Source organism: Martes martes, assembly GCF_963455335.1.
Source record: "Martes martes genome assembly, chromosome: 3".
NCBI classification, from domain to species: domain Eukaryota; kingdom Metazoa; phylum Chordata; class Mammalia; order Carnivora; family Mustelidae; genus Martes; species Martes martes.
This window is the reverse complement of record NC_137890.1, coordinates 175,671,052-175,683,051: the sequence shown is the minus strand read 5'-3', so window position 1 is coordinate 175,683,051 and position 12,000 is coordinate 175,671,052. Positions and strand designations below refer to the sequence as shown.

At 38.4% G+C, this 12,000-nt stretch overlaps 1 protein-coding gene across 5 annotated transcripts in view; it reads left to right on the top strand.

The window, feature by feature from the left end:
• UNC80 (unc-80 homolog, NALCN channel complex subunit) overlaps positions 1 to 12,000 on the top strand; it is a gene marked incomplete at both ends in the record, with an annotated part of 220,728 nt that overhangs the window by 133,608 nt on the left and 75,120 nt on the right. For all 5 annotated transcript variants that reach the window (XM_080799158.1, XM_080799156.1, XM_080799155.1 and 2 more), the window contains 2 exons: positions 1,476 to 1,583; positions 3,616 to 3,754. In XM_080799158.1, the coding sequence (XP_080655284.1) occupies positions 1,476 to 1,583; positions 3,616 to 3,754 (247 nt within the window). The remainder of the gene's footprint in view (positions 1 to 1,475; positions 1,584 to 3,615; positions 3,755 to 12,000) is intronic.

The window sequence follows — 12,000 nt, the reverse complement described above, 5'->3', positions numbered from 1 at the left end:
CTGAAATTTGCACATATAGTTTTATAAATAGAATAAGAGAGATGCCCTTTTTAAAATAACTTGGCTTTTTAAAAAGGAAGTCAAGTACACACCTACATTTATATGGAAAATTATTTCCGTGTGATTTTATTTTATTTTATTTCATCTTATTTTATTTTATTTTATTTTGCCATGTGATTTTAGAACAGTTTCCAAGTTATAAAACAAGCATGGGTCTTGCTGTATATTGTTTATACATTCACAGAAAAAAGAATGCAATGCAGGGTTTATCTCCTCAAATGATATGTGTTCCCAAGTATGTGCCTTCACATTTTTATCTTTAGAAAACACAGTAAGAGCTCGGATTCATTTGTTTCGATGTAGATTCATTCTAAAAGTTCATTACATACCAGTCACACACCAGATGCGTTGTCTTGGGCCCTTTTTGTCAGAGTTTTGAAAGACTTTCTTGGAACATTCGTGTACTTTTAGCTTTGTCTTTTCTTTCCAATATCTTCATCTATAACACCGTGAAGCTCTGTTCAAAATTCTTAAGGAGTTCCGTTTTTTCCTCAGCAATGAGGGAGAAAGCGTTTCATTGACACGGAACTGGAAAAACAAATGAGCATTTATTCTGTGTGGAAGGATGGATTCCCTCTTTGCACAGCCCAGAGTGCACAACTAGGAGCAATCAAGACTCTGGATAAATAAACGTGAGCCTGTCACCATTAGGACCGATCATTCTCCCAGCTGCTCTGTCCCCTCTGTCCCTTGGCATTTAGGGAGTTGGAGGAAGAAAGCCTGTCTCCTCCGTGCTTATGAAGAAGTCAGTTTTATTCTGGACCCTGGTTCAGGAGACAATTTGGAAAAAGAGCTACTGCCTCCTATAGGCCAGTGTGGTTTTGGTTTTTGTTTTTTGATGATTCGGGCTCTTTTAAGGAAACCATTTTATCTTACAACTCGCGCCTAGATAATAAGTGCTCTGAACCTGTACTTTCTTGATGAGTCTTTTATTTTTTACTTCCTAACATTCTTTTAGCAAATATATTCTTTCTACTATGACCAAATGCCCAATGTGTATCATCCAATCCTGTAAAGGGGCTATGAGAGCGGGTTTTAACTGACTTAATTTTTTAAAAGATGTGTGTTTTTAACAGCTTCATGGAATATAACTTGCTCTGAAATGGAAATCAAAAGGTCCTCGTCCTTTTTGACTTCTGCTCACAGCCAGCTTTGTAACTTGGTCAAGTTATTCTGCTTCTTTGGACATCGGTTTCCATCATGGTAAAAGAGGAGTTTGTAGCTAAAGATGCCTGAGCTCCCTTTCATTCCAAAATTAATTGTTTTTACCACTTTCGGAAGGTGTGGGCCTACAAGGCCTGCATCGTCCCTCCCATTAGATGAAGACAGTGGTTTGGAAATTTGGGGGGGAAACAGTGTTGCTGGCTTTCAAGAGAAGGCAACACTCTTCACCACCTATCTTATGTCCTTTGCAGTGTTCAGAGAAGTCATGCCTGCGGACACCTTCTCTGAAGAAGAGAGTTTCAGAGGCCAACCTGGAAGGGAAGAAGGACTCGGGAATGCTAAAATACATCAGACTGCAGGTACTGATAGCTGGATCAGAAACGTTCATGGAGCCGTAATCAGGAAGGGGCGCCAGATAGCCCATTTACAATGCTTGAGACATCCAGTGCATGAAGACCCCTTTACTTGGTGGGGAAGAAGGCCGCCAAGGGTGCAAACAAAAAAATTCCCTTCTTGTTAGCCAGCCAGCTTCCACAGAGCCACGGCTGGAACCGTGCCTCCTCCCACTCACCCAATTCCATGGAGCAAACCCCCACCAGCATGTGGTGGTGATGCTCACCACTCTTAGAATGTGACTTTCTGAGTTCAAATCCCACAGCTCCCACTCTGGCTCTGGGACCTTGGATAAGTCGCTTAATTTCTCTTGGTCTTAGCTGCCTCATACATAAATAAGGTGGGGATTATAATACTAGGCCCATTTCAAAGGATTATTGCATGGATTAAAAGAGATAGTACACTTATCTTCTTTAATTTCCTGGTTGACCCATTCATTCTTTAGTAGGATGCTCTTTAGCCTCCATGTTTTTGAGTTCTTTCCAATGAGGCTGAGTTATGGACACTGGGGAGGGTATGTGCTATGGTGAGTGCTGTGAATTGTGTAAGACTGATGATTCACAGACCTGTACCCCTGAAGCAAATAATACATTATATGCTAATTTTAAAAAAAGAGAGAGAGAGATAGTACACTTATCTTCTTATCCAGTGCTAGATACATTGTTATATTGTTATTACAACCTAAGGTCTGAATCATTACACACATTCCCCAAGGTGGGGGAGGGGGTGTGTGTGAAAAATAACTTGTTTTTCTGGAATTTTTTTTTTCTTTTTAAAGATTTATTTCTTTGTTTTAGAGAGAGAGAGAGAGAGACAGCACGAGCAGGAGGGGCACGGGGAGAGAACTGAAAGCAGACTCCACATTGACCACAGAGCCCAATGTGGGGCTCAATCTCACAACTACGAGATCACGACCTGAGCTGAAACCAAGAGTCTGTTACTTAACCAACTGTGCCACCCTGGTGACCCTTCTGGAAAGTTTTCAAAATGGTTAAAGACCTAGACTGTCCACAATTTACATTGATCACCTGAATTATCTGAAATAATGGGGGCACCTGCGTGGCTCAGTGGTTGAGCATCTGACTCTTGGTTGTGGCTCAGGTAATGATCTCAGGGTCACGGGATTAAGTGCTGCCTCAATCTCTGTGCTCAGTGGCTAGTCTGCTTGCAATTCTTTCTCTCTCCTTCTCCCCTTCCCCTGCTCATGCTCAAGTTCTCTCTCTAAAATAAGTAAATAAAATCTTTAAAAAGTAAATTATCTGAAATAAATAGGTTAAATAGGATTTTTATGGCCTTACCTAGGGTAATAACCACAATATACAGTGTTTCAAAGGGACAATGTCATCCAGGTTTACTGGCTTAGAAAACTAACTCTCTGAATGGAACTCCCTTCTAAATTAGAAGCTGCTCATTGACTGCCACGGACCATCAGCTCTCAACAGAAAGGAAAACAGGATGCTTTAAAAGTCTGCTAACACAAAGATATACTGGCTGGAGTCTTCTTTTCTCTTAGAGCTTATTCTACAGTTTATTCCTTAGGTAGCTACAAGATATTTTTTGTGGTGAAAACATGATACAATTAGTATCTTTTATAGTTTCACATCGACAAATAAGATGTGAAGTTTGTCATACACCATGCCAATAAATATGCCATCATTTTAGAAAGTATTTTAAGGTCATTTAAGAAAAGCAAGGAAGGGGCGCCTGGGTGGCTCAGTGGGTTAAAGCCTCTGCCTTCTGCTCAGGTCACAATCCCAGGGTCCTGGGATCGGGCCAGCATCGGGCTCTCTGCTCAGCGGGGAGCCTGTTTCCTCCTCTCTCTTTGCCTGCTTCTCTGCCTACTTGTGATCTCCATCTGTCAAATAAGTAAATGAAAAAAATCTTTAAAAAAAAAAAAAGAAAGAAAAGCAGGGAACGGAAGTGCTACTTGGGTTTCAAGAGGAGTACAGTAATCAGTGGCTTCCAAGACTTTAAGATGTGATTTCCATCTTTTCCCAGGTGATGAGCCTGTCCCCTGCTCCTTTATCTCTGCTAATCAAGGCAGCACCAATTCTGACAGAAGAGATGTATGGGGACATCCAGCCAGCTGCCTGGGAACTCCTGCTCAGCATGGATGAGCACATGGCAGGGGCGGCAGGTAAGAAAAGATCACCCATGACCCTGGTTGCCCCCAATCCCAGTGTTTACAAAAGAAGTGCATCCATTCCCTTTCACTGCGAGGTCAGATCAACAGCAATTGCTAAAACCTTAGAGCCTTACACTCTAGGGAGGGAGGCTGAAGTGCTAAGCACACCCTTTACTTTTTACCCCATACTCTGCACAAGAGAGCATGTCTCTCAGAGGCCATGGCCAAATTATAGAAAAAATTATTTTTCCCAGAACCTACATTTTCACTACATTTCACAAAAGAGAAATTCTTTTTGTGTGTTATGATTTCCCAGATTTACCGTGAACCACCATCATTAATTGTATTAAATCATATACAAAGTAATGTTTTATGTCCAAATTACAAGCAATGTTTTATGTCCAAATTACAATGTCAAACAAATCTGTTGAAATTTAGGTGACTTATACAAAACCACATAGCTAGTAAAAGGTACATGCAAAATGTGGGTTCTTCACCTTTTCCACTTCTTGTATGTACTTTTTTAGTCATATAGAGTTGTTTTAATTACAAAATGTATGTGGTAAATATTCAAACAATATAGAAGTGTATGAAGCTGAAAGTATTTTCTCTTCCCATGACTCTTAGTCACTTTCAGTGACAATTTTTAAGTTTTTCAGGAATTCTTCTAGGATCATATATATATATACACATATATATGTATATATATGTATATATATTGTCTCATATATATATGATATATGATATATATGATATCTCATATATATCATATATCATATATATATATGCCTAAGTACCAATGTATGTGTTTTTTCCTTTTTCACATAAATAGGACATACCATAAAAACTTTTGAACTTTGTAGTTTTCTTTTATATCTAGAAGTTTTTTTAAAGAGTTTATGTGAAGAAAAATCTATCCACAACAGGCAGCACCAAACTAGAAGTGCTTCAGAGCACTCTGCTAACAGGAGCTCAGGGAGAGGCTTTTGTAGAAAAAGGACAGAAGCAGAGTACGGCACCTATTGACTGGCTATAGCTAAAAGCCTGGTTGACTGTTTGTGATTGGTTGTCCTTAGCACTATGATTTGTACCCTCGAGGCATTTACAGGCTTAGATTTTGTTTCCTTACATAGGTCACCACAGGATTAGAGCCACATCATGCCAATGGTCTTCTTATTTAATTAATTTAACAATTACCCCCTTTTGGTCATCCTCTCATACGTGAGAGATCATCCAAAAATTTGGTATTAGTGCCACTCTCGGGTATGATTTATGTTGCTCTTGTCTCATCGTGAAACTCATGGGTTATGATGTCAGATCCATAAAACAATTGTTTTTTCTGTTCATCTCATTGTCCATCTTCTTTCTGCTTCTCTAAGCACAGTGTGACCATGTAATATAGGGTTGATGGTTGGGAACATGCATTTAAGATGACTGAGAGAATGCAATGCACCAGGGAGACTACAATGACAACTATTAGGAATTAATACCAAGAGACTGAAGGATGCTTCTCAGCCAGGGTCCCATGAACCAAACCAGCTGTCATCAAATATAGCAAATAATATACCGGTTCTATCCAAGTGGCTTATTTGTTAATTTCTCATATTTGGTACAATACCAGAGGTTTTGATCTAGGTGCTGCAAGGAGTATTTTACTATCGCACAGCAGATTCTGTGCTCAGTTGAGAAGTAAAGCAATTCTACTATCTAAAACCAATTAGCAAGGAAATATAGAGATTTTGTTGTACAGCTAGGGCCTTAGCAGTAGATCCAGCCATAGTTGCCAGTGTTAAGGAGCACTGTCTCTCCTGCTCACTAACAAAGAGAAAAGCAAGTAGCCAAAAGGTAACAAGAATGAAGATTTAATATTGGAGATGATGCTCTTGCTCTGTGATCTTGGGAGAGCTGTCCCCAAGATGCCATCTGCATCTGAGGAGGAACCTCCCTAGTCAGTTTTAATTTTAGATCTCCAGCTAGTGTGCACTTCCAAGAGTTCAGAGGACCTCTCTCTAATGAGGGATGTAGACCTACCATTCAAGTCCCTGAAGTTTGGCTACCATCTGGGTAGTAAGGAGGAGTCGGTATTATCCCTTCCAAGAATGTTCAAGAGCAGTCTTTGTTCTTAGTGATTCCAAATCAGAAGGTGGGGAATCATAGTTTGGGGAGTTGTAACCAGATAGTTGAGGAACCAGAAGAATTCAAGGTCCAGTTTGGTGTACAGATAAATAACAAAATGTCAAAAATGATTAACAGGACTAGAATCTGATATCCACAAGTATTACAATTTTTTGCTGAAACACATTTTTTTTTCCCTACACTCACCCTCATTTTGATCAAAGATAATCATAGGAAGGCTGATTTGTTTGCAAAAATAAGTGTAGTCTCATTAAACATGGCCTGATTATTTATATAAGTACAGTAGGGATAGTGATTGATTCTATAGGCTTTTTTCAAATCTGTTTTGGTAAAGCTTTTTGTAAGGAACCTTAGATTGAACTTTTAAAAACCTCTCCAGGCAAAGAAACCAAGTGAAGAATTCACCATCAGATTTCACCTAAAATACCTATTGATTTGGCTGAATTCCTCTGTTCTTGAGGTCCCCAGGATATCTTGAGTTTCTTGGGCCTGCCAGGAAATGGCCTTCCTTAGTCACCTGATAAGGCTGCTGGGAATCCTATAAGCAAGACACCAGGCCAGTTTTTCCAATGCGTTTTTGTTGGCTCCATAAAGTCAACCTTAGTCCCTTCAAACAGTCTGGTCATATCTGATTTTATGCATCTTCTCAAATAGAACATTCCAGTCAAAGCCTTGGTAATAAAACCAATGTTTCCAGTTTTCCCCTATTATTCAAAAACAGGTTCTTATTGAACTTATGCAAATAATTATATTGCCATGAAAATAAGAATACTCACTGAATTTCTGAATTCTGGAGGAATCAGGTAAGGAGAAAAAGTAAATGTTTCCATTTTATTTGTAGCAATATATTTTGTAAAATTACTGTAAGTCATAGATAGCTTAAGAGAAAAGAGAAAAAACATTCCCGTAAATCTGGAAAAATTAAACATTAAGAAAACAGCAATGTTTCAAATCAGTCCACTCAATCTCATATCATTAATTCTTGTTCTACTTGAATGATTTTTTCCATTAGTTCTGGAATTCTTAACCAGTTCAATTTTATGATATTACCATGAATCTTTCTGAAGATGAAGCACTTTATAAAAGCCTCAGAGTAAAACACTGTCTGTAAATAGAAAGACCTTTAAAAAAGTAGCCATGATTAAAGATCTGATGAAAGTTCATTTGATAAAGAAACATAGTTATGTCTGTGGTACACAGTGATTTAGGATAATAATTGGATGAGAGTATTGACAACTTTCTAGAAACTTGGAACAATTTCTGGAATACCCGTATTAATATTTCCATACACCTATAGCTTCAGAAGTTTATTGTCAATTCTCACTTGACAGTGCTCCCACATAATTTAACACATCAAATAAACCTAGTTTAACATCTCTCTTACAGGGTGAGACACAAATTCTTTGAGGTTTTCTAGGGACCCTCTGGGAAAACTCAGTTACTTTGAAATCAAAGAGACTTATTTAGAATTCGATTTGGGGAAGTTGCCAAAATGTCAAAAGGTTTGAACATTTGAGTAAATAGGATCTCAGATAACTATGAAATAATACTTAATTACCTATTTAACTAAAGCCGTAATAGATTTTAAAGGCAAATATAGGGGCACCTGGGTGGCTCAGTGGATTAAGTGTGTGACTTGATTTTCGCTAAGGTCTTGATCTCAGAGTCCTGAGATGCAGCCCCATGTGGGGCTCTGCACTGGGCGGGGAGCCTATTTAAGATTCCCTCACTCCCTCTCCCCACCCAAGTTCCATTCTCTATTAAAAAAAAAGGGGGGGGGGCTTTCTTAAGTGATCAAAGACCCTGACAAAGACAACATGAAGCACAGTAAATTATTTTGGTAAGACACAAAACATTTGCTTTCCAGGTAGATTACCCAAAAGGTAAAAAAATACTTTTCACAATCTTTTATGAAAAACAGACCGATAGTCAAAGAAAAGTTTGGTTTTCAGCCGAGATAAAATCAAATTCTAACTTTTTTCCCAGTGTGTTTTTAATATTAAAATTCATTATTTAAAAACTTAAATACATCTGTTCCAACTTTAGTCAGCATAGCCACATGTAAAATTTACTTTCCGAGATTCCTGTACTACAAATTTTCTATAATTTTTTTTCATGCCCATTCAGATTTTGTTCTACATTTTTTAAATCTTCCTCAATCTGGAACAAAAGGTCATTTTACTTTATTTACCTTTTTTTTATCCTTATTATTTCTAAGTAGTTTTAATTACATATATCGATTAGGGTTCTTAACCCTTAGAATCCTTTATTCCTAGTGGTAACTAAGAAGTAAGCAATTGTGGACTATTATAGTAGCATTCTGCGGATTGACAAATTTACTGATACATTTCACAATTTCTAGAAGTATATTCTTCTTCATAGTGAACCTTACATCTACTTAATTCTTAACAATTATGTTTACACAACAAATATGTTTACACAATTTCTTAAGACATTGAACAGCTAATCACTTTAAGTTATCTTTCTTGCTGATAAATTCTACAACAGCAACAATGTGAGTTCCTTTGACTTTTAGTAAACCTATTAGAATAAGAGTATTATATTTAATAATGATAACTTTAAAGATAGTATTGTTTTAATTAAATCAACAAACTTAAACTAGTTTTTCTTTTTTCTGTTTTTTTTTTTTAAAGATTTTATGTATTTATTTGACAGACAGAGATCACAAGTAGGCAGAGAGGCAGGCAGAGAGAGAGGAGGAAGCAGGCTCCCTGCTGAGCAGAGCCCGATTCCGATTCCGATTCAGGGCTTGATCCCAGAACCCTGGGATCATGACCTGAGCTGAAGGCAGATGCTTTAACCCACTGAGCCACAAGGTGCCCCTAAACTGGTTTTTCTTTATCAAAGATTATTCTAGATCACATTGGTGTAGGAAAGACATTAGGGATCAAAGCCAACAGCCAAGGAAGAATTCTTGAGACGTCTTTGTTGCAAAAAGTTGGTTTTATTAAAGCAAGGGACAGGACCCAAGGGCAAAAGAGCTGCGCTAGGGTCATGAGGAGTGGCCCATTATATACTTTCCTGATAAGAATTATCTCCCTAATAAGTCAATCAGAAAAAGACAATTATCATATGATCTCCCTGATATGAAGAATTTGAGAAGCAGTGTGGGGGGTTTGATGGGTAGGGAAGGAAAAAATGAAACAAGATGGGATTGAGAGGGAGACAAACCCTGAGACTCACAAAACAAACTCCCAAAACTGAGGGTTGCTGGGGGGGAGGAGGATATGGAGAGGTTGGTTGGGTTATGGACATTGGGGAGGGTATGTGCTATAGTGAGTGCTGTGAAGTGTGTAAACCTGGCGATTCACAGACCTGTATCCCTGGGGCTAATAATATATTATATGTTAATAAAAAAATTTAAAAATTAAAAAAAAAATTGCCTCCCTGAAGTTTGCATTTCAAGAGATGGCCCTGGCTTCCTGGGGAAAACCAGATACAACATTTACATCTCAAAGGCACAGAGAGAGGATATAAATTTCTTCAAGAAGGGCTTTTGTTTCCTAAATCCACATTTTTTACAATATCTGAAAGCCTTTTCAGATGAATAGGGATTTGGAGATTGGTAAAAAGGATAGTTGGGCTTTGAATTGTTTCTAAGTCTACATTTCTGTTTTTATAAAGACTCGATTTGTTCGACAAGTACACTTGGTAATTCTTCAAAGAACTGGGATGTAATTTAAATGTCAAGATGCTTACCCAGCCATCTAACTACATTATCCTCAAATCACTTCTTTATATCCTGGAGAAGATCTTCAACTAAGATGGAAATCAAAAGATTCCTAAATTCTAGACTTACAGTCGTTTCTTTGGAATGTTTTAGTAAATCCTTCCTCAATGGCTTCGGAATGTTTTACTTTCCCTCTGGGCACACAGTTTCATTTTGATTTAGGAGAGAAGGCATTAAAAACAAAAGTTCCTATCAGGCTCTGAATATCAGTTTTCAATTTGGCCAACTTCTGACCATAGAGCTACTTAAAAAAAAAAAAATCTTTTTGAATAACTTGTCAGGTTTCATCTAGGACAAACAGTAAATATTTCTGGCAGTATTGAGCAATCCCATGGACACATGAGGGGGCAAAGATGATGCAAAAGATTATTTCCCTCCCAACAACAAATATAGTGAGTGCCTGGCTGAGACAGCTTTCTCTCTAGGGCACTTCATAAATGGATAAGCTTCTCTAAAAATGGTTAAAAGTTATCCACAGTGGCCACTGTCATTCAAGATTACCTTTGGTAAAGTAAACCTACTTGTTCAGCCTTAAAAAAAAAATTTATTCACCTGAGGCTTCATACTGGACCAGTTTGGTTTAGGTTAGACCCAATGTGACCCCAGACCCAGCTTAATTTCTAAATCTGAATCAGTCCTCAGAAGTCACTTTGACTCAGTCTAATTCTGACCAGTTCTCAGACCCAGTATGGAAAAAGAAATGCCAGAGTGCGTGGGTTGCTTAGTCAGTTTTATTCCTGATTTCAGCTCAGGTCATGATCTCAGGACACTGAGATTGAGGTCCGTGTTGGGCTCCACGCCCAGCTTAAGATTCTCTCTCTCTCTTCCTCTGCTTCCCCCCCACCCCGCCCCCCATGCTCCTACTCCTCTCTCTCTCTCTTTCTCTTTCTCTCTCTCAGAAAAAAAAGAAGAAATTAAAATAAAGTTTGCAATGTCAGGGGCTCCGAAGGTACCCATGCCTGATTGTTAATTGCCCCAGGAGGCCATCAGCGTCTCCTTCAGTTCCCCTTTCTGGCACTAGAACTGTTAAAAGATAAACTAGGGTATACTACACATCTGAAGAGTTTATTTGAGCAAAAATCTATTAAAATTGGGCAGCCCCAAATGAGAAGTGGTTAGAAGCATTCCCTAGGAAACCATTTTTTAGCATTAGTTAAAAGATTCACCTCATTCTTTTTAATGCCCACCAAATATTTCGTTGAATGGTCATAACAATTAACCTAGACTACTAATGGAAATTTTGGGATATTTCAGCTTTTTATACTACATTACAACAAATGTCTTTGTAAAATATTTTTGTTTGCATTAAAGCTTGGATTTTTCTTCTCTACCACATGTTTCTGAGAGAGCCTCAGGGAAGGGCACGCTCTCAAATAAAAGATAGCCATGGAAACTTCCATGGAAGATATGAACAGGTAGATTGGGCTTTAAAGAAAGCTAGAAGAAAGAAGATGGCATGTGCAAAGCCTCATGGGATGTGGAAATGCATGGGGCTTATTTGGAAAGCCTGAGGAGGAATTGAGACTGGGATGGCTTTTGTAGAGGGGTCTCCAGTCCATGGTATTAGACAAGTGAGTGGGACTTAGATTGTAACAGCCCTTGAATGACACTCATAGGAGTATGGACTTTCCACTGAACTGTAGAAAACCATTCACGGGTTCTAGAAAAAAAGAGTAGTGTTGTATATAGAGTATGTATTGAATATGGCAGCAACAAGTAAAGCAGTTTGGTTTCAGATGATTAGAAGATGAATCCTTGGTGTCATGACATTAAAGCTAATGAGAAAAGGACAAAGGTAGAGATAATCTTGGGGGAAAATCTGATCTTTGAGGCAGCTGAAGCTGTGAGCATGGATGGGATTTCTGGGGGAAGAATCTACGGAATAAAGAGCAGAAAGTTGGATACTAAGCCACCAGCCATCTCTATCTTCAGAGGACAGGAAGCGCAGTGCCCAGCAGCAAACCCTGGAAAATGACCAGAAAAGTAGGAGAACTCAACCTCAAACTGTGCAAGCAAAGGATAGCTCTTCAAGGAGATGGTCATGAAAGTGTTAAAAACTGAAAGGAAACAAATGCTATAAAAAGTACCAGTGGATCTACTGATTAGTGAGCATTACCAGAAAACTGCTTCAGGACAGGGATTGAAGTAGATAGAACTGCAGCTTGCAATGATGTAAAGAGAGACCATGGCGAATAAAAATTGAGACAGAGTAGAGCACATTTTAAAGAAAAGTAAAGAAAGGAGAACGAGTAGAAATTTAAAAAGCTAATAGGATAAAGAAAAGGATTATCAAACACCAATTGTCACAAGAGCTAACATTTCTTATAGAACCATAGCACATACATGGTCTTACTTGACCCTCGTAATAACC